This window comes from Populus alba, chromosome 3 (assembly GCF_005239225.2).
Source record: "Populus alba chromosome 3, ASM523922v2, whole genome shotgun sequence".
NCBI lineage: Eukaryota > Viridiplantae > Streptophyta > Magnoliopsida > Malpighiales > Salicaceae > Populus > Populus alba.
Genome location: NC_133286.1, coordinates 18,188,968 through 18,216,332, shown reverse-complemented (window position 1 = coordinate 18,216,332; position 27,365 = coordinate 18,188,968). Strand labels below are relative to the sequence as shown.

The 27,365-nt window shown below is 35.7% G+C and overlaps 4 protein-coding genes and 1 long non-coding RNA gene across 9 annotated transcripts; 2 read left to right on the top strand and 3 right to left on the bottom strand.

Annotated features, from left to right (window-relative positions):
* Positions 1 to 1,925: 1,925 nt before the first annotated feature.
* On the top strand, positions 1,926 to 4,980 carry LOC118054409 (uncharacterized). The gene is made up of 7 exons (XM_035065981.2): positions 1,926 to 2,184; positions 2,668 to 2,836; positions 3,056 to 3,105; positions 3,375 to 3,675; positions 3,927 to 4,115; positions 4,216 to 4,398; positions 4,568 to 4,980. Exons 1-7 carry the CDS (start codon positions 2,015 to 2,017, stop codon positions 4,811 to 4,813), a joined length of 1,308 nt encoding a protein of 435 aa, XP_034921872.1. The 5' UTR covers positions 1,926 to 2,014; the 3' UTR covers positions 4,814 to 4,980.
* Positions 4,981 to 5,442: 462 nt separating this feature from the next.
* LOC118054408 (uncharacterized) lies at positions 5,443 to 7,107 on the top strand. Its single transcript, XR_004688515.2, has 2 exons — positions 5,443 to 6,380; positions 6,588 to 7,107. It is a non-coding gene; the product is annotated as an uncharacterized lncRNA (long non-coding RNA).
* Positions 7,108 to 10,253: 3,146 nt separating this feature from the next.
* On the bottom strand, positions 10,254 to 12,905 carry LOC118054407 (sterol 14-demethylase). The gene is made up of 3 exons (XM_035065980.2): positions 12,724 to 12,905; positions 11,757 to 12,244; positions 10,254 to 11,439 (listed from the first exon to the last, which is right to left on the bottom strand). Exons 2-3 carry the CDS (start codon positions 12,234 to 12,236, stop codon positions 10,441 to 10,443), a joined length of 1,479 nt encoding a protein of 492 aa, XP_034921871.1. The 5' UTR covers positions 12,237 to 12,244; positions 12,724 to 12,905; the 3' UTR covers positions 10,254 to 10,440.
* Positions 12,906 to 14,782: 1,877 nt separating this feature from the next.
* On the bottom strand, positions 14,783 to 18,261 carry LOC118054406 (E3 ubiquitin-protein ligase At3g02290). 5 transcript variants are annotated; one of them, XM_035065975.2, is made up of 6 exons: positions 18,060 to 18,261; positions 17,685 to 17,733; positions 17,043 to 17,255; positions 15,849 to 16,278; positions 15,634 to 15,743; positions 14,783 to 15,125 (listed from the first exon to the last, which is right to left on the bottom strand). In XM_035065975.2, the coding sequence occupies exons 3-6, from the start codon at positions 17,160 to 17,162 to the stop codon at positions 15,099 to 15,101; spliced, it is 687 nt and encodes a 228-aa protein (XP_034921866.1). In that variant the 5' UTR covers positions 17,163 to 17,255; positions 17,685 to 17,733; positions 18,060 to 18,261; the 3' UTR covers positions 14,783 to 15,098. The 5 variants fall into 5 exon arrangements, with proteins under 5 accessions (XP_034921866.1, XP_034921864.1, XP_034921867.1 ...); XM_035065973.2 differs by having other exon boundaries at positions 17,043 to 17,265; positions 18,060 to 18,260; XM_035065976.2 differs by lacking the exon at positions 17,685 to 17,733 and having other exon boundaries at positions 17,043 to 17,265.
* A 3,728-nt stretch (positions 18,262 to 21,989) lies between these two features.
* LOC118054405 (uncharacterized) lies at positions 21,990 to 26,668 on the bottom strand. The gene is made up of 4 exons (XM_035065972.2): positions 25,194 to 26,668; positions 24,399 to 24,970; positions 24,082 to 24,301; positions 21,990 to 23,404 (listed from the first exon to the last, which is right to left on the bottom strand). The coding sequence occupies exons 1-4, from the start codon at positions 26,421 to 26,423 to the stop codon at positions 22,058 to 22,060; spliced, it is 3,369 nt and encodes a 1,122-aa protein (XP_034921863.1). The 5' UTR covers positions 26,424 to 26,668; the 3' UTR covers positions 21,990 to 22,057.
* Between the last annotated feature and the right edge of the window lie 697 nt (positions 26,669 to 27,365).

The following is a 27,365-nucleotide window of genomic DNA, read 5'->3' as shown; positions in this document are numbered from 1 at the left end:
CAACTGGTAGAAGTAATGATAATTTGATAAGCATATATACTAATGGAAATATCAAATTCTTCTTTGTTTTTACCATTTTCTCTGCAAGACTAGTAATACCTTCAATACCAGAGAACTCATCATCACCACGTAGATCAATAATATACGTATCAAGTTGGTCACCAAATACCATAATATACGTATCATCATCACCACGTGGATTATTTTTTTATCATCATTAGTGTCTACATAATAATTAACACAACTACATAATAATTCACTGTTAAATAAAAATCAGTTGAGTTACACAATAATTCTAAATCTTTCATATGAAATTCATATCAAAATACACATCAATTCATCAAAATCAAAACCTATTTCAATTCATATCTATATAAATATAATAAGTATGTTGATTAAATTATACTTAATTATTTCTAGATATTTAATTGAAAAGCAATGCCTAGTGTATGTGTAAGAGAAACAATTCTTGAAAAACATGCTTTCTACTTGATATTTTACTTACAAACAAGTCATATAAAAATATTAAATTTCAATAAACTACTATGCCAATGCAAGAGATGTCAAGAATAATGGTTTTGCATGAATATTAATTTATTCCTTTATAATAAGAAAAGAAATATTTAATTGATTAAATTAGTAGATTTAAACATTTATTTTGAACATATTTATATCAAAACCCATAAATTATCATGAACCCTAATATTTTTAATAGCTAATTATAAAAGAATAAAATTAAAATTAAACAATGAAATAAATAAAGAAAATTTTCCTAAAATATAAAGTAAAAGGAAAAAAAGATTAATTACTTACCTATACTTGATGAGAAATTTATATACGAGAGAGGCAAAGAACAACAGCTCATGAAAAAAACAACGCAGCAAAAGCAAAAAACAAAAAGTACTCTTTGATAGCTAGGTATTCCATATTTTAAAGATGGTACCATCAATTTAATATGGAAACAAAAAAAAAAGGAAAAAAATTGTGCAGGTACGTTTTTAAGAGCTATTTATATATATATTATATTATATTATATTAGAAGCCTACAAATCTACAATTATAAACAATGCAGGTACATTTCCTTTTTCCTTCCCTGCAGTAAATTCCCTAAACTAATATATTATTTAAAAAAAAAAAAAAAGTTAAGGGGGCAATTGCCCCCTTTTGTCCCCACGTGGCTCCGCCACTGCTCAGTTCCAACTATTAATGACAATAATATTAGTGTTTTATTAGATAATTAGTTAGTGCTTTGTTTGAGAAGACATCCTAGAAATTATTTTTTATATTTTTGAATTGTATTTATATATTAATATAAAAATAATTTTTTTAAAAATAAAAAATAATTTTAATATAATTTCTAGTAAAATAAATATTAAAAAACAACCGTTATCGTCTAAAATTAAAAACAACTGAATTTGAATTGTTGTATAACTTAAGATACAAATGCCTAACTTTAGTTGCTACCTAATAAGCAAACGAACTGTCATTTGATATCTATGTAGATTGTCTTGAGAAAAAAATACTTCTAACTAAGAAAAATATATCCAGGTAAGCAAAATTCTAATGATTTATGCCGGGTTCGATTTCCACACCGCCACCACCGCTCCCTCGACTCCCAGATTAGAAAAAAAAAAAATCAGAATTCTGCAAAAAAAACAAAAACAAAAAATCAGCAAAAACAAATACCTCAGATCTCAAGAGGCAGCACCACCAACTTTCGAGCACAAAAAATATTGTAGACTTCACCGATAACTATATGATGACAGCAAAATGAGATATAGCGGCGTCAGTATACTGTTTTCTTCCCACCTGCCCCGTCAAATGAGAGACAAAAGGACGGTCATCCAATTTCCCATCGTTTTTATCGTGTCGTGTCGTATCGTATCGTGTCTCCTGAAATAGTACTGCTCTATCAGAAATACAAAAACCCTCGCTCTCTCCTTAATCTCCCCTTCTCCTCGCCAACCTACCAACCAAACCAACCCTCTCTGCCCCTCTCCCTCCCTGAATCACCATGGCTACCATTTCAAAGCTCTCAAATCCAAGCCCCGCAGCCTCCCTCTCAGCTCCCTCTAGATCTTCTTCCTTGCCTAAAGTCTTCCTCGGTTTCAGTGCCAAAACTTCTCTCTCCAAAGTTAGGCTGTCCTTGAAGAACACCCAACCTTCCCCCAGGACCTCCTTGGTGTAAGTATTTTTACTTCAATATTTATGTTCTCTTCATGATCTTTCCTTTTTCATCTGGGTTTATTTGGCGGTGATCATCCTAGCTTTCATGTCTTTGTTTGGTTTCGCCTTCTGATCTTTCTTTTTATAGGCCGATGATCAACTTTTTGATTTTTGGTTTTTTTATGAATACATGACACAGTTCCTAGTTTCATATGCTTTATTATACCTTGCTTAATGCATCTTCCAGGGATCCGTCTCTTATTTAAGCCAAGAAGTACTATCATGTACAAAGTGATGCTGGAACTGATGCTTAAATAATACATTGTCGATATGTTCTAATATTGCGATATGGAATTTCTTGGTCTTCGATCTGATGCTTAAATAAGAAAGGATTGGGTTATATTGTATGCATGGCTGTTGCTGGTTATTCAATCTCTTTCCTTTTCTGTTTTGATGATTATGGACCCTGCTCAGTTTCCATTTAACGAGATCTTATCACAGTGTCTGTTCTCAATCCAGTGGAAATGGTAGCCCAATAAAGAGAACCACTCTTCATGATCTTTATGAACGGGAGGGGCAGAGTCCATGGTATGACAATCTCTGCAGGCCTGTGACGGACCTGATTCCTCTGATCGAGAGTGGAGTTAGAGGCGTAACAAGCAACCCAGCGGTAATAACCATTATCTTTTCTAACAATTTTTTTTTTCAAAACTTGTCTAAACTGTATAAAAAAATGAATTTCTTTGAATTAAGCTAAAGAAAGTTCAATGGATGAGATTGAAAATAAATGGCGGAATTAATATGAAAGTGTGTCTTGAACACTTCTTGTGGTTTTTCTTCACTAGCCTTTGGTCCTGTATAATAAGCTGTTCAAAATATACGACTGCAGATTTTCCAGAAGGCAATATCATCCTCAAATGCTTACAATGACCAATTCAGGTGAATGCAATCAGTTACAAGTAATTGTTATTTTTCAGAATCAATTAATTGTTTTTTGATGGTGTCTGATGTATGTGAAATTTATTTGATTTGCAAAGTGGGAAAACAAAATGAAGTTCATGTATCTCTTCCGAGTCTCCCAATTATTACAGGATCTTTTGATTTGAAACTCGGATGTTGGTTTTTGAGTCAGAATTTTAAGATTGTCAAGCTGATCATTGTAGTCTTCATATTTTTCTACTCTGATTTTATACTGTTGATACCTTCAGGGAACTTGTGCAATCAGGAAAAGACATTGAAACTGCTTACTGGGAACTTGTGGTGAAGGACATACAAGATGCATGCAAACTTTTTGAGTCAATATATGATCAAACAGATGCTGGTGATGGCTATGTTTCTGTTGAAGTGTCTCCCAGATTAGCTGATGACACTCAAGGGACTGTTGAGGCTGCCAAGTGGCTTCATAAAGTGGTTGATCGCCCCAATGTGTACATTAAAATCCCTGCTACTGCTCCTTGCATCCCCTCAATTAAGGAAGTTATTTCGCTTGGCATCAGTGTTAATGTGACTGTAAGTTCTTCCTGCGCATTCTTTCTTGGCTTAGGCAGTGTGATTGGCTAATGATTTTGTCACTGTAAATGATGTGCATGCAATGTGTCTTCTTCCATGATCATACTGATGAACTGATCCTAATGACCTGCTAGTTGTAGTCATGGTTAAACAATTTTGGGAAAAGTAATCTTAAATGATTATATTGTTTTAACAAGTGGCTCCTTCATTAAATCAGATTATGACTGTTCTCCTTTTTTCTGTCTGCACAGCTGATATTCTCTCTCACAAGATACGAAGCAGTCATTGATGCCTACTTGGATGGCCTTGAGGCATCTGGACTAAGTGATCTCTCCAGAGTTACAAGTGTTGCTTCCTTCTTTGTCAGCAGGGTGGACACTCTCATTGACAAAATGCTGGAAAAGATCGAAACCCCTGAAGCCCTTGATCTACGAGGAAAGGTAACCAGCTCCAAATTCTAATTCTTGTTCCAATAATTCTCATTATATTCCAGTGAATCTGTAACCTAGTCTGTAAAATCTCGTTCATGAATTGTTTTAGGCTGCTGTGGCTCAAGCAGCCCTAGCATACAAGCTCTACCAAAAGAAATTCTCTGGTCCAAGATGGGAGGCTTTGGTGAAAAAGGGTGCTAAGAAGCAGAGGTTGCTGTGGGCATCAACCAGTGTCAAGAACCCTGCCTACGCAGACACTTTATACGTTGCTCCCCTCATTGGACCTGACACTGTAAGCCATCTTGTATCTCAGAATCCTGTCTGTTGGATTTATGTGGATTACTCTTCATGATATCTCTGGCAATGATATCAAGTTCATGATATCTCTGGCAATGATATCAAGTTCACGAGTTTGAACTTGAATTTATTATTTAACTTTTCTCCTTTGTGTCTTATGGTAGGTCTCAACCATGCCTGACCAAGCTCTCCAAGCATTTGTCGACCATGGAAGTGTTGCAAGGACAATCGACTCAAATGTTTCTGAAGCCGAAGGAATCTACAACGCACTTGAGAAGTTGGGAATTGATTGGGGCTACGTGGGCAATCAGCTTGAAGTTGAAGGAGTGGATTCTTTCAAGAAGAGCTTTGATAGTCTGCTTGATACCCTGCAAGAGAAGGCAAATTCTCTGAAACTGGTTAGCCTGTAAGCCTTTATGATCTGCCTATCAGTATGAATTCAATGTAATAAAAGCGGGTGTCAATCTTGCCGTAGAAAAAGCCCCCGGTGGTGAGTGTTGTGTAAGAAGTTAATGATGTATCAAAAGATTCTGATCACGCCAAGAGATTTTTATCAACAGTTGCTTTGATCTCTTTATATTGTGGGAATGTGGTTGGTCTAGCATAAATCATCAAGTTGTTGACATGTAAATATATTGACCATACTACCGGAACATGATAGGAACTGGGACTGATATAGGTAAAATAGTGTGCTGTGTGATGTGTTTTAAAGTATTTTTCACTCAGAAAAGTATATTATATTATGATTTTTTAAAAATTATTTTTAAATTATCAAAATCATTTCAAAACATTAAAAATATATTAATTTAAAATAAAATAAAATTTATTTTTTAAAAAAGGTATTTTTCAAAAGTATTACGCCTCAAAATATCACTCCTTGTGCATTATGGTCATATTGACATTGGGCCTAGCGTCCAAAGCACAGATACTTTACAGCTGCTTCATTGGGCCAAGAGTTCTATTGGCAAGTTAGATGGCTTAAGCAGTATGATCATCCCATAAATATAATCGTTCCTTCTTGAAAACAGTGTGAGAAATGATGATTAAATTTTCTTTCTTATTCGAGAACCAAAAAACAAAACCCTCTCTTTAATTTCTATCTGCCTTTGTCATCTGTATAATTCTCTGTTCCCTTTTCTAAATTCCATCGAGCTCCTTAAATCCAAAATTTACTCGCATCACGGCATCAGCAAGGGTCAGGTTAGTTCTACACATTTTCTTTCGATGAACAGGCCTGAATGCTTTAATTGTTATTTCGTGATAAGAGCAAAAGTTGCTTGCCACCATTCCGGGGCCATCCCTTTAATTTCTACGCTAAGTTTACTTGCCTCATTTGGCCTGGAATTTAAAATTTCGGAATGCATTAGTGTTTTTTCAAATCCACGAATTGGCTTCCTTTCTCTCTCTTTAGAAAACAAATCCCCATCCCTCGCTACTAAAACAAATTAAGGGTTTTTCAAATCCACAAATTTTGCAGTGGTAACCATGGCTTCCGATTCAATCAATTCTTCAATTCTTGACAAGAAGAAGAGGGTATGAAGATGACTCCTTTCTTTTTATTTTAATTTTTTTCCTCTCCCTCTCTAGAACTTGATTTCTTTCTTAAAAAAAAATCAATCATGGTGAGAAATGCTTGAGATATCAGGCCTCGAAGCGTTTTCATGGCATAATGAGAAAAGGAGGCATTAGTCCGCTCCTGGCCAATCTTTGCATTCGAGCGATTCGTGCCATCCTTGGTTCTGGCTCTAGTTATCGGACTAGGAGCGGCTCCTTCATCCACAGCAGATCTTATAGAAGAAGAATCTGTTGATGTTTTTGTACGTCTTTGCTTGGCACGAAGGCTATAAGCATCAATCTTGCCTTGATGTTAACCCAAGGAGCGGTAGACGAGGCTTTCTCAGTTCACGCGTTGATTCTGCTACACCATGAGCATCGTGGGCTTGTTACTTGAATGCGTGGAATTGTCATATAGACAAGGTAATTTGGCCATCAGTTTTACTTCTTGAATTGCATAAGATCAATAGATCAAAATTATGTGGTCCTGACTGTTAAAATGAGATGCAAAAGATATTAATTTATGGTTCCATAATGATCTGGGATTCGAATCATTTTGAGCTTTAAACTTGTCATAAGTATGTCACAGCTTTTTTTTTTTTTTTTTTCCTGTACAATTTTGAATCGTAGGAGCTGGTGATGTCAGGCTCAGGGAAGGTGTTCATAATGCCATGGCTATCAGTTCCTTGTGCAGTTTGCATTGGTTTTGTCCTGCCTTTGATGGTCCAGCAGATGGTTCTCATGCAATGAATGATGAACACAGATATGATTTAACATTAAAAAAAAACCCTCAAGAGCTCAATTATCACACGCATTGTCTAGGTTGCTTGATGTTCTTGTTAATCTATCTCAATCTGGTCCTGGTGAATCTACATCATGGTCTAGAGGCAAAAGCTCCAAATCTTCTCACACTCGCCACAGCAGAAGTCGCAGGTCATCTTTAGATTGAGTTGCTGATGACAATTGGGAGAAAGACAACAGTAAAGTTAAAGACCTTGAAGCAAATGCAGATGTTGCAAGACATTTTGTTATAGACAGACAGTATAGTACTGTAGGCAGGAGTATTAAATAGAATGTTTAAGATATTTTTAATTATTTTGTGAAGTGCTTATTATTTAAAAATATATTATAATAATATTTTTTTTTATTTTTAACATAAGTAGATCAAAACAATTTAAAATTATAAAAATATATTTTAAAATAAAAAAAATAAAAAAACTTTAAATATTTTTAAAATATAAAAACAAACAATATCTAAATTATGTCAGCAATTACAAGCCGTTCCACTTTCATTTCAACCAGCGAGGTTTGTTAATCAGAGGAAGAGCATAGGCGACAAGGGTAATGGCCAGGGTTTTTTTTTTATTTAATAACAAATTTGTAATATTAATTTAACGATAAAGTTGTAATATTAATATTATAGGGTTTTTTTAAAGATAATCTTGTAAATAATTAAATATTTATTTTTATTTATTTATTTGGATAGAATGTTAAGTTTTAGATTGCGTATAAATCGCAGGATATAAATTATAATTTAAACGATACTATGTTAAAATAATTCTCCATTTTTTGTGTCATGTTTTAGAATATGGCATAAGAAACCGTCATGATCCTTGCTTTCTATGCTTTACTTGACATTATTATTTTGAACATTTTCTAAAAAAAAGTGTAGAATTTTGCGGCATGCTCTGGAGAAATTATTGCGTGGAAGAACATTTTCTTTAAGAAAAAAAATAGTAGAATTTTGAAACATACTAAGAATAAAAACCTAAACATATATTGAATTATTTTTTGTAGTAAGATAAAAATTAAAAACCACCAACACCTAACTTATCTTATTTAATTGTTGAAATCATGATAACAAACAACTTTTTTTATAAGAGTAATTGTATTAAAGGGAGAAAACTATATAGAAAAATGAGGACATGTCCCAAGAGATACAAAAGGTTGTTACCCAGGTTTATCTAATAAAATATAACAAGAAAAAAAGAAGCAAAAATTGAAAAAGAAACTGAAAAAAAAAAAACAGACTGTAAAGACAAATATTAGATGACCCGATCAATCGGTTTTTGAAAATTTATTAACCAATCAACCGGTTGATTATATATAAAATCATGTTAAATAAAATCTCAAAAACAACAATAACAATGGTATCTCATGATTCTTGAAGGTGCCAAATGAACTTGAAAGTAGTTGAGATGTGAAACCTTGGTTCGAGCTCTACCAAACGAGACCAGACCAAATAAAAAATTTTCATTTATTAACCAATTGGCTAGTTGATTACATATAAAATCATGCTAAATAAAATCTCAAAAACAACAAGAACAATAGTATCTCATGACTCTCGGAGGTGCCAAATGGACCTAAAAGTAGCTGAGATGTGAAACCTTGGTTCGAGCTCTACCAAACAGGACTAGACCAAATAAAAAATTTCCTCGCAAATATCTTGATGAAATCGGTAAATTTGATGAAATACGCTATCATTTCTCTCGTGCCAGATGAAGTAAACTGAGGTTGAGAAGGCTAACCGAGAAAAGAAGACTTGTAAATGTCTTCTTCCTTTTCAAGTGCGTATATGTCAACTGAAGTAGTTGATGTCATGTCGAAGAAGGCCAACCCATAAGAGTCATACTCGTGATAGCACCCCAAACTTTAGCGAAGAAAGTGCACTAAAACAATAAATGTTCATGTGTTTCGACCAGCAACACACAAGAATACATGTCGAAAAGAGAATGATTTGAAAAACATGTAGTCTGTCATGATGTTGAGACAACCCAAAAAAGCAAGCCACATGATAAATGAGAGTGTCTTGGAATGAAACCTGAGAATCAGAAAAAATGGTCCATGGAGTCTGTGAATCTAAAATCTCTTATTCAGAGTTAATAGATAACCTCCTCGATGAGTGACCATTTCAAACATAGTGATCTGGTAAGGCACTCCTGGAAGACTACCTGATGGAAAAGCCCAAGCTAGCATCTCTCTCAATAATATTTGAGATCTTAGCATTCCACGACAGCTTAGTAGAAGTGAGTATTCTAAAAGGCATTAGGTCATATAACCGTTCTTCACCTTTCAATTAATAGTCTAATCATAAAGAGGTAGTAGTATATTACAAATACTAGAAATAAACTTCCTTCTACACTAATTTTTACTGAGTAAAATCTTCCTTCATGATCAGGAGAACATTGAAGGAGGCCTAACATGCCAGATGAGCATACTCACTGACAGGAAAATAAAAACCTTTTTATCTGTCTTTCGCTCTTTGTGAAATTAGAAGGTGTTTCTTCTCCTTTTCCCAAATATATGTTTGAAGTTCTCTATTACAGAAATCTTCGATGAATAAATTGTAATAACATCTACAATCCTTGTAAGATTGTTCGTGCAGATTTCACAGTTTGCTTCACAGCGATGGGGGATCATTGAGCACCCAGAACTAGAATATCCTGAGAAGGATCACAAAAAGAGTGGGCCAAGACCTAAAACATTTTCGGTAATGCCATGTAAGATTTCTAGTGCTTGCATTGCACTTATATATGATTCCAAAATGATAAATAATGGTGTTTGACAGGGTCAACGAGCCTTGAATTTTGTGCTGAGGAACCAAGAGCTGATAGACAAAACTTTGCTGTTTGATACTGAGCTCCTTAAAATCATCCCAAGCTAACTCCAAACAGTTTCCTCTGCAGGCTGTACGTACTCCACTATTCTTTTGTTTCGAGTAGTTGAGAAAGAGGCCTATGATTTCCTTGTGTGAAGTGTTGAAAGTTTATTCTGCTCCAGGCGAGGAAGGAGAATTGGCGTTCAAACAATCCAATTTAAGATAACACCACGGTTCGTCCCACTTGGGGAATTAGTTCAAGAGGCTAGAGAATGCTCATTTGTAAATTTATGTAATATTTTACTATGTTCTTACACCAAAATCTGGAAGGAAGTTTTGAATCTGACCTTGTTCCTCGAGAAGGTCCTTTTTTATTTTCTGGTTTTTATTAGTGCAGCATCATTGCAAGAGTATCATGGGTGAAAGATTGAATTGTATCTCGGTTTGTCAGCTGTAAACAAGGATGAATCTTGCAGTTTAATTTCTGCAGCTTCGATTGGAAATAATTGGAAGTCAAATATTTGCACGATCGATTCTGGTTTTCATAAATGTCAAGACCACACGACTGAATTATTGATTACTTTAGTACTCGACCGTTGGAATATCTGGGCGTCAAAAGCTAAACGTTCTTAATGTTGTGCTTGAGAGGACGAATTTCCACTCGCTTTATTGTTACTGAAGACGATAGGTCCAGTGGCTAGACTACTAATTTCACTGCTTATAAAAAACCCAACTGGATTACTAACATAACACAGGTCTACAGCCCCAAATTCAAACAAAACCTTGCAACAACCTAAAGTAATCACCGGGCAGGGACCTCGGATGCACAAATAAAACAAAGCACAGATGGGGAAAATTCATTCGACAGAAATTCAAGTTGTTCCCCTAATTAACTGAAAGCTCACGCCGCTTGTAGCGCACCATCACCTTGTCCTTCACACCAACGACCATTGCATTCCAGTCTGTCTCAGGGAAAGGAGATATGAGCTCAAATTCAAAATTCCTCAGCAAATGACTCCATATAGCCTTTATCTGCAAGTAAGCAAATGGTTCGCCAAGGCACCCATGCCTGCCACCTCCAAAAGAAATATATGAAAATGCCCCTGCTGCTTTGTCTTCTTCTCTCCCAGCAGCAAATCTGTCAGGATCATACCTTTCTGGGTCCTTGAAGACATGAGGAAGACGGTTAGCAAATGCTGGAGATGTTGCGACTATGTGGCCCTTTGGGATGTCATATTCTTTCCCATCTCGTGTTGTCACGCTAAAGTCACTATGTGAGCTCCGTAAAAGCATAATTAGTGGAGGATGGAGTCTGAGGGCCTCCTTGATGCACCGATGCAAGACATCCATCTCGGATAAAATATCTTGATCAACTTTGTTCCCATGCTTTTTCATCAAGTTCTTCTGCTCCTCCAACACAGCAGATAGGTATTCATTATGTCGCAGAAGATAGGCTCCTGTCCAAGTGGAGGTGATGGAACTGGTGTGCTGCCCAGCAAAGAGAGCAGCAATGAGCAAGCCTGTGATCTCAGACTCGGTTGTTGGGCGACCATCTTTATACTTCGAGTCAATGAAGCACTGCAACATGTCATTCTCTGATTTTCCAGCAAGCTTACGGGAATTTATGATATTTGCAAAGATTTCTGCAAGCTTCTTGCGTGCCCGATCACGGCGGCGATGAGCTGGGATGGGCAAGTATGGGAATAAAACACTGATTGGGAGCATTCCATTGTCAAGGTCATGGAATAGAGCAGACACATCGTCAAAAAGCTTATCACGAACTTCTCGTCCAAGTAGACATCTACTGGCTGTCAAAATGATCAGATGCTCAAGCTCATACTTTATGTCTACCACCCCACTGTCTCCCCATTTTGAGAAGTAGCCCTGCCAGTTCAAAATGACAATAAAATGATTAGCACCATGAATTTGTACATCCTGAACACAGCATGGTAATTCTGGAAATTATACAAGGGTAACAATCTAAAGTAACATTATGCACACTGTGCTGAACAAAACCAGTAACAAATGATGATTCTCTAGAATGATAGATGGAAGCATGGCCACCAGACTTAAATTTAAAATCCAAAATAACTATTTGTGCTTAAATAGCCAACATTAAAGAAAACACACATGAATTGATTGCATAGAACTTAAACAGTAATAAACAACAGAAAGAGCTGGCTGGTAAGAAACTCGATCACCTCTGTTTCTACCACCATCTGATCCACGTATCCCTTGAGTTTGCTCACTCTTAAAGCCTCTGTAAAGAATCGAAATTGCTCTTGCCTTATAGAGTAATCCACATCAAACACAACACCAGGACCAAAAGTAGGCACATTGAACTGATACACCTCCTGCTGGCTCAAATCTGCTTCGGAGGCCTTGAAGAAGTGAGCAGACACCTCAGGGCCAATCAAGAAAGTAATCTTCCAGTTAGCTAGGTTCACTGTAAAAACACTGCCAAGTTTTGGGTACTCTTCACGAAGCATAACGATGGGCCCTTTAAGGAATCGAATGAGCCCTCCTATCAAAGGCCAACCCTTCATAACCGGAGGCAACCGCTTTTGAGATCTAGGCATTATAAGTGCAGAGATAAGCTTGGCCACTAGTAGAGTGGCCAAAATGAGCAGACCCACATTCAAGAACTTGTTATCCGTATCTTTAGTCATTGTAAAGTCCATAGATTTAGCTGAAAATCCAAACAGGAAACAGAAATATCAGTCAAATAGTACTCACATCACATAAAACAGCTTAAACACAATATGAATTTCTAAAAGTTAAATTAAAAGCAGATCTAAAGGTTCCATTTTTAGTTACATTGGAATCAAATAACAGAAAGAAAAAAATTCGCAATCAGTTCATTTCACAACACCATACTATGCAGTGCTTGGAAGCTGAGAATGCAACTAAAAAACGGAAATAACTTTGAATAGCAAAGCTTCAGAATTTCAAAAAAAATGACAGTCCCAAACTGGAAATCTCAAATCAGAGATAACCCAGTATTCAGTTCATGAAAAGAAAAGAAAAGACTCCAAAAACAACTGCTAGCACATGCAGGCGGAGAAAACAAGAAAATGCAATAATATCAACAAAATCAGAAACTCCAAGATTAATAAATTAAACCTTTTTTCAAGAGAGAGGTTGGAAAATGGAGTGAAGAAGTAGTACCTGATTTCAGATTGAAAATGAGAGGACTGACAGAGGAAAGGATTCAGAGGATCATGTGGATTTCAGGATCGGACAGATGCATAAACGAGAGGCTAAGTGTTCTTTATTCTCTTCACTTTCTCATTGTTTTCTCAAAAGTAGCAAGTAGTAGAAGAAGACTGTGGTGGGTTACTAAAAGGTGTGAGGGATTAGGATTTTATGGAAGAGGTAGAATGTGGTTGTAGGTAAAAAACAATTATAAATTTTATTTTTTAAAAAATTAAAAATTCATAAAATAGAGTCATGATATACATTTAAAATTATAATATATATTAATTAATTAAATATTTTTAAAATTGTGATAGGTGTAAAATGTAGTTTCAACATGAATGTAAAGCCCTACTTGAGAGGGAATGTAATTATAATTATATTTTAAAATAATTTTTATTTAAAAATATATTAAAATAATATATTTTTTTATTTTTAAAAAATTATTTTTATATTATCGAATCAAAATAATTTAAAAATATAAAAAAATATGTATTTAAAATAATTTTTTTTTTTTAAAAAAAACTATTTTTAAAACGCAAAAATAAACAAGTCTTAGTATTGAAGTGGTGTTTAGTATTGAAATAACAACTATTTTTAAATTATTTTTTATTTAAAAATATATTAAAAAAATTCTTTTTAATTTTTAAAATTTATTTTAACATCATCATAATAAAATAATTTAAAAATATAAAAAATATTTAAATAAAAAATTATTTTTTTTAATAGAACAACATTTGTAGCGTTTGTGTCGTGTTACCAAAAGCTAGCCAAATGTATGATAATGATGGGTTAAGTTAAATTAAGCAAAGGAGGTTTGAGTAAACAAGGATGGATTACTGTTTACATGGGGCTCGTTGGATCTGGAAAACAAAACAGTGGGTGTTGCTCTCTTTGTTTAGTGTTGGTGTCCAGATGGTTTTGTCGTTGAATGTGGTGTTTTTTTTTTATTGATTGGTGGAGGAGTTTTGAAAAATCTCCATTAACACGTGCCAAGTTGGAGACAGGCAAAACTGGCTTATCTGGACCTGACTATTGACGGGAGGGACCTTCTTGATTTTGGATTAAGGAACAATTAATTATAATTTTAAAATTTAACTTCATCCGACTAGTTGATTTGAAACTTAACCATTTCAAAACTAAAATTATACTGGATTAAAAAAAAAAATTCAATATAACCATACTGACTCGACAAGTTAATATATCATTTTAATTTTTTTTTTAAAAAAATTGACTTGAACGATCCTATGACCCAGTTAAAACCCGAATCTTGAACTGGACCGGATCTAAAAGTTATGCAATGGATATCATCTTTTTCAATTTAGATTAATGCTGATATAATTTAAACAGATGGTTAATATTTTTGGTGAAGTGAATTACGTAAGTTTGAAAATATTATCCTTTCCAATTCATAATGTAATATATATATATATATATATATATATATTGACGCGAAGAATTCACTCTATAAAAAAAACACATGGAAAAGGCATTCGGTTCAAGAATGCAATTCTTTAAAAAAAATAAAATAAATAAGAGAGAGTGAGAGAAAGGATTCTCTCTCAGTAGGATAATTTCTCTTTGATATGCCTTGGAGATTCCTATTTTTATTAGATCTCTGCATTTAAGAAGCAACTTTATCTGTTGAGACGCTCCGATAAAAAAAAATCTATAAAATAAATACGATGAAATTTTTAAATAAAATAAATACAAAATCCAATGACCAACAATATATTATTTTAATTGCTTTTTTTTTTTTTTGCCTTGGCAATATTTTTAAAATTGATCAAAAAATATATTAATTTCATGCTCCAAGAAAATCAATGTAGCTTGTTAACCCACTATCTCATCCAACAGTCTCATGCCCATGACCAACAATATAGTAATTACTCGAGACCAGCCTCCTAGAAAGTGCATGCGAAGGGTATCCTTTCTTTCATGCTGGAACTGATTATTACATTATTCTACATGCCACAACGTCGTTTTAACTACGGCTTCCACCAATACTGTATGGTAACCAAACATCATCCTATTGGTGGAAGCACGGGTTAACATTAGCACTTGAGCAACTTATACGAGCCAGCATCATGTTCATGAATCAGTTTATACAAGCTATACACTGATCAGTAAAGATCTATACAGAAAGCATCGAGTTTTTGACCATCAGGTACATTAGGAAATTACAAGGTTTGAGAAAATGAAAAATCGGTTTCCTCTATGCAAGAACCTTCTTTATTTTCTTTTCTTTAGAGAAACTCCATGCAAGACGCCTTTAAACAAAGTTCAGGGAGCTTTTATTTACACTCCGGCCAGCTCTTCCCCCATTACTTGACAAGCAGACGCTGAACTTAAGGGCTTTCACAGAACTCCATCTCCTAACATTCCAAATGGAAGTGATTCATCAGAAACACCTCAAGAAATCTGGTGCTATTATTAGGATTTCCATATGAAGGACCAGTTATAACATTATTTTGTGAGCAATTACTCCGAAAAAGAAAATGAACACAATAAACATTACAGTGACTATCCAAGATTGAGATAAATGCAAATGAACATGTAGGTGCAAAAGGCAGAGTGATAGTGAAGTTTCGATGGCAGTAATTCTCTCAAATATGTGATGGGAGTGAGTGTGTATCTGAAGTTATCGGTACCCATCTCCACATCAACGGGATGATTAAAGGCTTGACAACATATCTCTAGGCTACCTGACAAACTGGCCATAGTTTTAGCAGCTATAAATACTAAATTGGTCCCTACAGACAAAATTAAGCCTGCATATCACCTTTCCAGAGATCAGTGCCTTTCCAGGAAGGTTCAAGACTCGAGATTTTTTTTCTTTGAGGATGAAATTGAATTTGTTATCTAAGAGGAAATTCAGCATACCTTGCCGCATATTGGACAACTTTCACTTCTTTCCAACCATTCATAAATACAACCAAGGTGAAAATGGTGAGAGCATCGTGTCATGATTTTAGGATTTTCTGGTGTGTACTCTGCAACATGACCATTCAAAAACAGCTTACTGAAGGGAATAAGAAGATCCTCATAAGTTAAAGGTCACAATTGGAATGCGGCGCAGCATAAGCACATTAAATTACCATCAAGACAAGTAGGGCAGACATCTTCATCTGCAGTGGATGGTTGCACATAAGTTAGTCCATGTGCAACTTTTGTTGCCAAAGATTTCTCTGACTCTGAATAGCCAAGTTTATTGTCATCTTCGGAATCAACCCCATTTCTTTTTTTCACAGAGCCCAATGATTCCATGCCAGAACTGCTCGCATTTCTTCTCAGTGATTGTGATTCTTCTTGGAAGTGAGTCATCGACTTCCTAGAGACTAAACCATAACGCTGCAAACGATCATACCTCTGATCATTATCGGAAGGGACTGGCCTGGATGATGAGAGTTGAGTGTCATTTGCAGAACTATCAGGTAATCTTGTGCCAACTCCAGTTGATGCCAAAAAATTACCTCCTTGGGTTGGCGATACAGTCCGACCTTCAAGTCTGTGAAACATTGTACCATACTGCAAGCACATGGCAGAAGGTAATAAGTACATCAGATAAATGAAGTATAAAAACAGAAAGTATGGCGAATGGGTCATACCAGCACCAAGGAACCCTTCTCAAAAAAATAAGGGGAAATTTATTATGACAATAGCTTTAGAAATTAGGATCTTTTCATGATCAAGAATATGGTCCCAGGAATATAGGTGATTATATAATTTAGTTAATCGGTTTTTAAGCTAATTTTATGAAACAACACCTGATATAGAGAGTATTATAAGAGCCGTATTAAGTTACCCTATCCTTGCCCCACCTTTATCAAATCACAATGCATGCATGGGAAATAATGTTATTAGAATGCAAAACATGAGTATAACTTTAATCAGAATGCATATGAAAATACTGATAGAGCACACCACGAAATTGGAATCACACCCAAAAAAATGGTACCAAGTAATCATCTTTTTGCTCTGGGTACCTAAAGAGTTCACAATGACTATCCTGCATATACTTCAAATTCTCTCAGTGAAACATTTATTTCATGTTTCCATAAAATTTGAGCTCTATGCACTCACAAGATTATAAACATTACCTTGAAGTACAAATTGGCAAACCACTAAAAGGCCCAACTCCTAGATTTAGACCAAATTCGTTGGTTACATGATGTTATACAAGCAAAGGAAGCAAACAATTGTCCACAACAACCTGCCTCAAGTTTACAAACATCTAGGAAAGAAAAAAAACAAAGTCAAGTGCGTTAAGTTGCTTGCACTTCAATGCTTACCCCACTGAGTAACTGGTGGAAAAAGAATCTTAGGCAAATGCAGTGCCTGTATATTGAATTCCCTGGGTAAGCATGTTCTTCATGTTCATCACTGCTAAGACAGCAGCAGAAGGCACCCATCTTTGTACTTCAAAAATAAAACCCAAAGGAATTGGCTGCTGACAACTAGGAAGCAACAAGCTAGGAATAAAGGATGCTAAATCTTCAACAAGCCTGTAAGAAACTAACACATTTGAAGCACCCCATAAGAACAAGTATCAGCATATATGAAGTGATGAGAAGAACGAGTTGTGAATGACATAAATCATATGCCAAAGAGAAAAAATCTAGAGTTCATAGTAGAGAAACTCCTATAGGGATTTCCAAAGCCCACCACGTAAAGTTCTTCAATTAAAAATTCTGAAAGAAACATATACATTAAAATGCCACAAAACATCTCAAGGGTACTTCATACAGTTCTGCGTTCTGGGAATGGCAAACAAGTGCAGATGCAGAGTGCCGAATGACACCAATTCCAGAGTCACAACAGGCATAAAATTCCTCTGAAACCACGAGCAGTGTCGTGGCAATCAATCTAAACTACAAAATGATTGCTTTCTTTGCCTATCATTGAAGGTTTGAAAGGGTTTGAGGATGAAAAACCTGTTCCAGGAAGTATTTTATTTTGTCAAGTTGCCATGGACAGTAATTTCTGCACAATGGAATAATAAATCAATAAATTAGCGATGAGAGGTTTTTATTTTTGAAGAGAAATAGCAATGTACCAAATACAAACTAAAAAAAAAAACCCTTAATCTCACTGTAAAATAAAATAACAAAGTGTAAATTCTTTATTTTTTTTTTCATTTTAAATGGGAAGCAAAGACACAAAATTGAACAAAAAAAAAAGAAGAATAAAAAGGAGCAAATTAAGCAAGCAGAAGTAATAAATAAAGCAGAATGAAATGAAAAGAAACAGCAACCAGTCTAACCTTAAACAACAGAGACACTAATTTCTTAAGAAAAACAAACACTCACCCTAACAATTGTATGAATCGTGACGATCGCAGGTTGTGTTGTGAGAACTGAAAGCGTCCCACCTAGGGTTTGTTTTACGCGTAAAATAAAAGGAAAGGAGAGAGAGAGAGGAAGTTTCTTTCTACTTACCTTCAGTACAAGCGAAGAGAAAAAGAGAAAAGGAATAATTTAACCCTAACATGATTAAGATCATAATTTTTTCAAAAGCAAAAAAAAATAGAATCAATAATTTTTTATTTTTTTTTACTATTCTATGTTAAGACGTAATATTTTGAAAGTAGTAGTGCATCAGGTCTCAAGAGAAAATACTGAGCAGATAATTATCCACATTTTGCATGTGAGTGTCACCATCTTGGAAGGGCACTTTTTCACGCATGTTGTGCACTTGTTATAAAACTTGTAATGGCCCGATAGTTTAACCGGTTTAACTAGAAACCCGATGTAATTAGAATGTATACTGGTTCAGACTTCAGATTAAAAAGAAATTTTAAAAAAATAATTTAATTTGACGGTTCAAAACCATAGTCTGACATTAATCCGTTTAACTAGAGATAAAACTCAACTTTTAATTTATTATTTTTAAAAAAATAATAATCAAAACAATTTTATTTTAATCATTTAAAAAAAATTATGAATCAACCCGGATTGATATTTTCAACCCGTAACCCCGAGCATATCCTTTTGAACCATGGTCATGCATGATAATGCATAACTTAATTTTATAACTTAACAACAACATCATTTCTATGCAATACTTCTTAGCCATAGATTTTTCTTTTTGGATAATCTGCTGTTCTTTCAAATCCAAATGCTGGTGAGTTTAGAGATGAATTCTCATTGCTTTCGCTAAATAAAAGTCTGGGTAGATTATAGCCTAAAATTAGGTATATTTCTAAAATGTGATATGAAAAGGACTGCATAACTTAATGGTATCTTAGGAGCCCTCCATGATCCATCATCGTGCAATGTTTTTCAAAGATAAAGAAGTGTTTTCATACTTCACAAATGGTCATCATTGTGCTTGTTATCCTGAAGACAAGGGCTAAAGTATAAGGCACGTTTTTTTCTTCTTCTTCTGAGTAATCTTTTCTTTGCTCGTTTTGGAGTTGTTGGTTTTTGACTGGCCGGCTATGATTCATAGGAAAGCAACTTCGCCGGCCTCCATTGGGAAATAAGCAAGCAGAGCCATCCCTAGCAGGCAGAAGCCCCATTCACCAAAGAAAGATGTGGCCTGAGGCTCTACAGAAGTCTGATGCTTCCCGAGCAGCTCGTGTCTTGCCTTTCAATGCAATTACGCTCTCTCCCGAAGCAAACTGAAGGCAGAAGTCTGCATTCTCTATGGAAAAAAAGAGATCCATCTTTTTTTTTTTTTTTTACATGGGTGTCCGGGCCAGCTTGTGCGCACCACAACTAATCTCATGGCTCATTGAACATCCTGCAAACTCAATGAGCATGTAAGGCACCGCGGGGGTGACAGGCGTGCACGGTGAGGTTTGAACCCAGGATGCAGAGGAAGGGAACAAGTCTCTTCAACCGCTGGGCCAAGACCTCAAGTGTAAAAAAATAAAAAATAAAAAGAGATTCATCTTCTGAAAGCTCTCATCAACTGATGTGATATAAAAGGAGTTGTGTGATTATTAGTGAGATAAACATCATTACACTCATCTTGCAATACATACAGACACACCTCATCACTCACTTTGGCCATTTTATTGGAGAATTTAATGAGTTATACACATAAAAGTTATTGGTTAGGAATTAAAATGGTATGATTAATTAAGCATGACTTGATTGTAAAAAAAAATAAAAATTAAGGATTAAAATGTAATTTATATAAGGAATTACAATTGTAGACCTAGAAAAATCAAGTAGAGACTTAATTGAATACTAATAATATATATATGATATTATTTAAGGGAAAAATTAATATTTTATCATTTATAGAATTTTAGGTTTCCTTATAAATATACAATGTTATGTTTTTTATTTCTTGTGAGAGAATTGGTGTAAAGATGAGAAACATACAGTATCACGAAAGAAAAGAGTTAACACTTCAAGGTAAAACAATCCCTTTCTTCTAAAAAGGTTGAGGAAAAAATTTAAAATTTTTTAATTTTTTTCTTTACTTCAAATTAACATTTTTTTTTTATGTTTTTAGATCATTTTGACGCGTTGATGTCAAAAATAATTTTTTTAAAAATAAAAAATATTTATTTAATATATTTCTAAGTGAAAAACAATCACAGCCATACTTCCAAACAAGCTCTAATGAGATTTCTTACTAGTGGTTCATGTTGATTACCATTAGAAGTCGAATATTTAGATGACTTGTAATTTGCGACAACTTGATCTTAAAGTAATTATTCAAAGCCGAAAAAAACATATGATCTTCAAGTAATTTTCATATAAACTCTAAACAATCTTAAATTTATCTAACAAAATCCTTAAAACTCTTGAAAAAATTTTAAATTTATCATTTCCATTGTATATTTGTTTTGAAAAACCCAACATCAAGACTCCGTTTACAAGTTGATCACAGGCTAACATAGGTAATAAGTCCATCAAAGATATCTTTTTTCATTTTTTTTTTTAAGTTAAAACGTCTTCAATTCAAGAAAAAGAAAAGATAATGTTAAGGTCTCACCTTAACCAATTAGAAAAAAGATAGATTTTGAGGGAGAAGAAGAAAATAGATTTTAGGAGGGAAAGAATAAAGGGGGAAAAAAGATTGAAGAGAGTTCTGCAGTTTCTTCAAAACTACTTCATTCATTACCCTAATTACACAATATGCATGCTTGCTTATTTATACAAGTTCTTTCATCAACTAACTGTCAAACTACTACTGTAACTACCATCGAACCATTTTCAAACTAACTATACAACTTCCTAACTAATTCTTCAACTAACAACTAATTGAACTGCACGTGCAATGAAAGCTTGTTGTTGTTAGACTCCTTCCCCACGCTGATCTTCCATCCATGCTTGACTCGTAACAAATAACCCAGGTTTTGATCGGGTCGCAGGTTGATTTGCCAAACCAGGTCTAATAATTATGGGTAAAACTGGTCTCATCTTGCAACACTATGCAATTCATGCTCCTTTGTTTATCTATCTGGGAGGGACATCACTCGAAAGAAAAGAACCTAGAAATAACGTTAGGTTTCCCAGTTTTTATTGTAGAGCAAATTACTTTTTATTTCACATGCAAGAACGAAGGTGATCTTTCATATCATAGGACCCCTTTTTTAAGTGAATTATAGGAGCCATTTTATATTTCACATGTGCCATGGAAGTTCAACTACTCGGATCTCTTTTGTTTTATTTTGTTTTGTAATTTTAGTGCTATTTCCTGCTCGATCATATTGTTTTTATATTTATAGTTTGCACTCAAACAGTAAATAAACTTGCACGAAAAATTCAACCAAAAATAAAAAACTTACAAGAAAGATAGCTCGCAACTGAAAATTTACAGCAAAAAACCCTCCTAAGTGAGATTACAAGGCTTATGGGTTTCAAGTAAATATTAACATAGCCTAAGCTTTTAATTGCCGTGAATTGACATCTTTGTCCTTCACAAAAAATCACACAACATCATCTGTGTTTTTTTGCTAGGTTCATTTCTGATTTTAGATTTGTTTAATTCTTCGCACATTAAATTAATTAGTTATCTTAAAAAAAAAAAACTTCGGTATAGAGGCGTTTTCCATTTTGGCATGCACAGTATAACTAATCTATTGCCCTTGAAATAAAAAATTCTTAGGCCTGGTTTTAGAGACATGTTAGTCATTTCACTTTGGGAAAAAGTAAAAGAATACATGCCATGCCCTTCAGTTTCTGTGAATGCTTGCTATAGAAATTAGAAACGGCCAATAAACGTGGCCATGCATTTCCAGGGCATATTGACTACGCAGATGAAGTAGAGGAAAGGAATTGCAAATCAAACCTGGAACTTCAGCAACTCACTTGAAAATTACGGAAATTGCACAACATGTATCTGCCTAAATATACTTCATTCCTGAGATATATTGCTGTCTAGAAACAAGGGTCTGGGCTATGGTATAAACAATTCCTAAGCATCCCAATATCCTGATCTTCATAATATCTGATATTATAATGGATGGCAGGTTAAGGGGAAGTGTGATCAGTGGTGACGAGTTCGTCTGCTTTGTGTAACTCCAAACAAACCGGTTGAAGAGTATATGACTGGGGAACGTAACAATGAGGATGGCTAAATTCTTGACTGCAAAGAACCAATCAGGACCCCCAATTTCAATGCCCCAACCAGTATTACCATGCCATGTATCTTCCCATATGCTGTAAAGGGATGTCAAGACCAAGAAGGCCGATATAGCCACTGTAACAGGGAAATATCTTTGTTTGTCCCCAAAACCAGCGACAAAATCTGAGTCCTGGTTGAGAAGCAGTAGGATAGGAGCCAGGAAGAAGATAGCTTGGTTTGAGCCCCCGGTCAGATTGATGTTCAATATCAGGCAAATGGCGAAGCACATTATAGTGGCAACATTACCAACTGCAGGCATCCAAGCTCCCTCGGCAGCCATTCTCTTGATTGTAAAGGTTGGCACAGTAGAGGCACGCCTTTGCTGCATGAACCTCATTCGTGGAGCAAAATTTGAAGAACTACTTTGACTAGATTGACCATGTCTAATTCCACCCCTTTCAAGAGCCTTTTCCCGGGTAAGTGAGGCAAGCTCAAACTTAACCTCCAGAGCTATGAGCATGAAGATTGCTGCATATAAACCAAGAAGAGATGTCCTTGCCCCCTCAACAGCCAATAGAGTAGTGAGCTTCCTGTCTTCCTCTGCCAGATCTCCAACTTCATCTCCAAGGATGCTTTTGATTCTCACCTGACCCTCCAACAGATATGTCACGGGAAAGAGGGCTACCAGCAAAGCAAAAAACCATGGTAGCAGCTTTGTGCTTGAAGCGGATGGAAAATGAGTGAAGACCACGAACACAGAGGTGCAGACCATGGTTACAACAATGAGGGCATGCAGAACAGCAGCTTGAAGAAAATACTCAGCAGATATGTATACTCCAAGAGCAAACCCTATTGCAATAGAGTAAAAAGTTCTTAGCTCTACCACATACTTAATGGGTATGATGGATGTCACTGCAGCTAAAGTGAGCAGAATCGCCACAATAAGCAACCATGATGGCCAGGTTGGTTTTGATGCCATGAAGCCATAGATGGAAATGTCATCAGAAGACTGACGAGCTGCTCTGATTATGTCAGATCGATAAGTCCATGCTATTGAGATTGGTGGCTGCATCAAAATAAACAGTAAACCTGTTGCCACCACCAGTACTAGGCATCTCTTAGCAGACTGCAGAAAAGAAGATAAGATCAAATCAGTAATCAGAATAACTGGCTGTTAGACAGTTCAAATCAAAACTCTTGGAGTGCCTTAAATAACATCCTAACATTTTATTGGCAGGAGGAAATGGAACCTAAAAAAAAAAGTATTATTATAGTCAAGGTGTCTAAGTCTTACAATAACTACCTTCACATTCAAGTGAAATTAGCTTACATTGCATACAAGAAGCTTTCAATTAGTGCTGCTTCAGTTCATTACTTATCTAATCCTTACTATTTTCCTCCACGGAACGATCAAGTTGATATTAAACTCGAATGAACAAACATAAATCCTCTTCTTTCATCCATTCAGTGAATTTTTAGGCCAAACTTTCTATGAACTATGGTGATAATGTATCATTAACTTAACAAATTCAAATTATTTCCAAAATTTTGCACTGATTTATGAGCTTTCTTGTTAGAAGCACAATAAGAATCACAATTTTATAAATTGCTTGATTTCAGTGAGTTCATCAAACACAGAAAATTTGTTGTAAAGGAGAAGGAAATGAATATATCTGATAAAATATGTTGGTTGATTAATAGGTTAGTTGGTTTAACTACTTATTGATTTACTAAAATATTATGCCAGAAAGAGCAAATTTATGCAAAAAAAAATAAATACAGAAATAACAAGAGAAAACAGACCAGGACATGAGAGAAGTGCAAGGCAACAATGGGTACACATGCCAATCCAGTCAAGGCAATGCAGAAACCCAAAAGCAAACCATCAGATGGAGCCCTCCCATTCCACCACTGAAGGGCTTCAAAAATTGCTTCACGGAAGAACCAGACTGAAAGAGCTACCACACCAGCATGTACATAACCTTGCCATGGTTTCATCTTTGAGCCTGTTTGTGATTTCTCCCTGCGAAGTCGAACACGCAGAGAATAAATGAATGCCTAAATTGAAGTAGATAAGGAGGAACTTATGTCTTGAGATAGGAAAATATGCCAATACGCACTTGTAAAGAAGCAACGGAGGAGTAACAGCAAGTAAAAGTACAGCTGAAACCCATACAACCGGCTTTGATGAAATAAACAGCATGGATAACTTTGAATAATACAAGCAAGTCAATATCCAAACTGCCTTCGGTCCAATCCGATGATCCGCAGATAGTCTTCTTACAAGAGCCAAACCCACAAAGGTTGTCAGAATAACCATATAGCTTGGATACATCACATCCTCCTCCATTCCATAGAAATAAAGACCCGGGTAATTGAAAAAACGATTCTCAATATGGCACAACAGCAATGCATGGCTGATCAAACCAATCTCAGCTAAAAAATGAAGTTGCAGTGGTAGCAGAGCTAAACCTGGAACAGCCATTGCAAGAATAACATTTGCGACTATAAGTTTACAAAACGACCTCAGGGGCATGCCAGACAACCAAATATTTAGATCCCAGAAATTGTGCAGCACAAACCATGTAACCATCAGGCTCCCGAGCACAAAAAAGGCAAAATATGATGACAGACTTTTCTTTGTGACAAAACAAGCAAAATAAAATCCGGCAACCGCAGGCAGGGGAAGAAACTGCAAAATAAGGGTAAATGAAATTTATTTATTTTTTTGAACATGTAAATTTCTTTTCATTTTTCCCATTCAATATCTGTTAAACATTAATTGTGAAGACAAAACAGCCTGAACATGAAAGAAGTATAAATTATAAAAGAGAGGATCCTATATAATTAAGCTAGAAATAAGTACTAATGAAGTATGAATTGGAGTGAAGACTTGGAAAAATCAAGATGCATACCAGCACAGGAAAACCCACAACAATTGCTCCAGCAGAACTGACAATTACAGCCAAAGCAGTGAAAGCCACTGAACTAAAAGCATCAGAAATCATTCCAAGGGCAGAAGCACCAGCACCAGCTGCCCCTCCAAGCATTGTCACAGTCACAAGCAGATAATTCAATGGCGAAGGAACCTGAATATACCTTCCAAACGAATGGAAAACAACTCTAAACTCCAAACAAATCACAACAACAATCAGTGCAACAGCTCCATTCACTACACGAATACTATGCAACTGATTCGCATTCTTGGTCACCCACCACAGTGCACCCCTGGTAGATGCGTACAGTTGAAACAGAAAGGGAATAAAAAACAACAGCAACAAATCGCATACTGACGCAGCAGATGAGAAAATCACTGAGTAATGCGACGCAACATGAAATACCAACGGAAAGAAGAGCAAATTTAATGTATGAAAACAACCCTCTAGTGGACTGAGTATAAAATTATCGTCGGGAACCTCTCCACCATGATATTTCACTTCTTGCTTCGCTTTAAATGAAGAAGTACGCGGAATTGCAAACATCCAATAGAAAACACAATTAAAAATCATCAGATAATACGCAGCATGTTGCATACCGACAGCAGCGGTTGTAGCCCAAGTGAAAATCGAAGAAGCAGCAAAAGGAACGCAAGCGAATAACAAACGTTCAAGCGCGAGCACGATGCTAGGGTTTTCTAATTGGATCCATTTGAACTGAAGCGAAGCCCAGGCGCCAATTAAGAAATTCGTTTGTGCACAGAGGAGAGCGGCGAGCAAACCAAGAGGAATCGAATTGAAAGTGAAGATCAATGAGGAGCTAAAAAAGAAGGCGACTTGAGCTGCAATTAGAGAAGCCCAAACACCGAAGAACGCACCGGATTTGAAATTGAGTGAGTCGAGGATGTACGCGATCATTAGCCCTAGGGTTAGGGTTGCGACGACGGGAGCGCCACCGAGGTCAAGGAGGAAAGCGGCGCAAGGAACGAGAGCGAGGGCGATGCGAGAGTTGTGAGCGAAAGAAGAAGCAGAGAAACGAGATCTAGAAGAGGAGGTAGAAGGGGAAGGGAAGTGAGAGTTACGATTAGGGTTTTGGTTAGGGGAGTAAGGAGAGGCAGAGGGGAATGAGGAGGAGGTAAAGGAAGGGGAGGAGATGGAAGCAGCGATATAAGGGCGGAATGACCGCGGTTGGATCTCCGGCGGCATCATTTTGGCTGTCGCCGGAAAAGTTGAGATGGTGCAAAGAGGTAGGAGTAATGGGGATGACGGAGAGGAAAGAGGTGGGATTCTGAGGGGAATCACGGGAGAGTTTGGGTTTGGGAAATAGGTGACGTGTTGGAGGAGTCAGAGCCGTCGGATCATGGATTAAGTGGGTCCTATCACCATAACGGGGCAGACTTAAGACTTTATTTGTTTCAGCGATAGAAGAATTGGATTTGGAGATAACAGGCACGTGAGTGTCTGAATTCTTGTGATTTTTACAAGTGAGTGACTGGTCTTTAATTGTTTTCAAACGGATATTCAACGACAATTTAAAATATAGGAATTAAATGCTCATTTTAGATGCATTTCTGTGTTAGGGATGTTCTTGTTAAAAAAAAAAAAATTAAAAAAGTGTCCGCGGCATTTTCACTACAGACTCTCTAAAAACATTGTGTACCACAAGAATGTTTCTTTTTTTTTTTTAATTTTATGTTATTTACCTCAATTTCTCAAAAAAAAAAAATTATCTTTTGATGATTCATTGTTTTGGGTTTGAGGCGCCGTTTGGTAACGTGGCTGCGGATGAGGTTCACCCGCAGCCACACATAAATTTGTTTAGTAATGCTCTATATTCTGCTTTTCATTGGTAGGACCCATGAAAAGTTGAATTAAAATCGAGGTTCAAGAGGAGTAGCATTTTGCTGCTTCTCCTGATGGAAGAAAGCTGGAACAGTGCGAGTGCATCAGTTTAGGTGTTTTTTTTTTTTTAATTTCAAAAAACCAGAAAAAGTTGAGTTTAGTTTTTTTTTTCTGAAAAACCATAAAAAATTGCATGGTTTGACTCGCATTATTCATGTGAACGTGAACAATATTTTTTTTTGTTTTTTTTAAATCATAAAAACTGTAGTTTTTGTCGAATGAATTTTGTAGGTAATGAAATTGTAAATT

Excerpts from the sequence above, each read along its gene's own strand:
- LOC118054406 (XM_035065975.2), bottom strand. The coding sequence starts at position 17,162 with ATGGGTGCCTTCTGCTGCTGTCTTAGCAGTGATGAACATGAAGAACAT. Across the intron at positions 15,744-15,848 it reads CTGCCCTACTTGTCTTGATG|AGTACACACCAGAAAATCCT; the intron begins GTAATTTAATGT and ends GTCATGTTGCAG. Across the intron at positions 15,126-15,633 it reads GTTGTCCAATATGCGGCAAG|GAGATGGAGTTCTGTGAAAG; the intron begins GTATGCTGAATT and ends TTGGAATGTTAG.
- LOC118054409 (XM_035065981.2), top strand. The coding sequence starts at position 2,015 with ATGGCTACCATTTCAAAGCTCTCAAATCCAAGCCCCGCAGCCTCCCTC. Across the intron at positions 4,116-4,215 it reads CCCTTGATCTACGAGGAAAG|GCTGCTGTGGCTCAAGCAGC; the intron begins GTAACCAGCTCC and ends GAATTGTTTTAG. Across the intron at positions 4,399-4,567 it reads CCCTCATTGGACCTGACACT|GTCTCAACCATGCCTGACCA; the intron begins GTAAGCCATCTT and ends GTCTTATGGTAG.
- LOC118054405 (XM_035065972.2), bottom strand. The coding sequence starts at position 26,423 with ATGATGCCGCCGGAGATCCAACCGCGGTCATTCCGCCCTTATATCGCT. Across the intron at positions 24,302-24,398 it reads CCTCCGTTGCTTCTTTACAA|GGAGAAATCACAAACAGGCT; the intron begins GTGCGTATTGGC and ends TCGACTTCGCAG. Across the intron at positions 23,405-24,081 it reads TGCACTTCTCTCATGTCCTG|TCTGCTAAGAGATGCCTAGT; the intron begins GTCTGTTTTCTC and ends TCTTTTCTGCAG.
- LOC118054407 (XM_035065980.2), bottom strand. The coding sequence starts at position 12,236 with ATGGACTTTACAATGACTAAAGATACGGATAACAAGTTCTTGAATGTG. Across the intron at positions 11,440-11,756 it reads AGATGGTGGTAGAAACAGAG|GGCTACTTCTCAAAATGGGG; the intron begins GTGATCGAGTTT and ends TTGAACTGGCAG.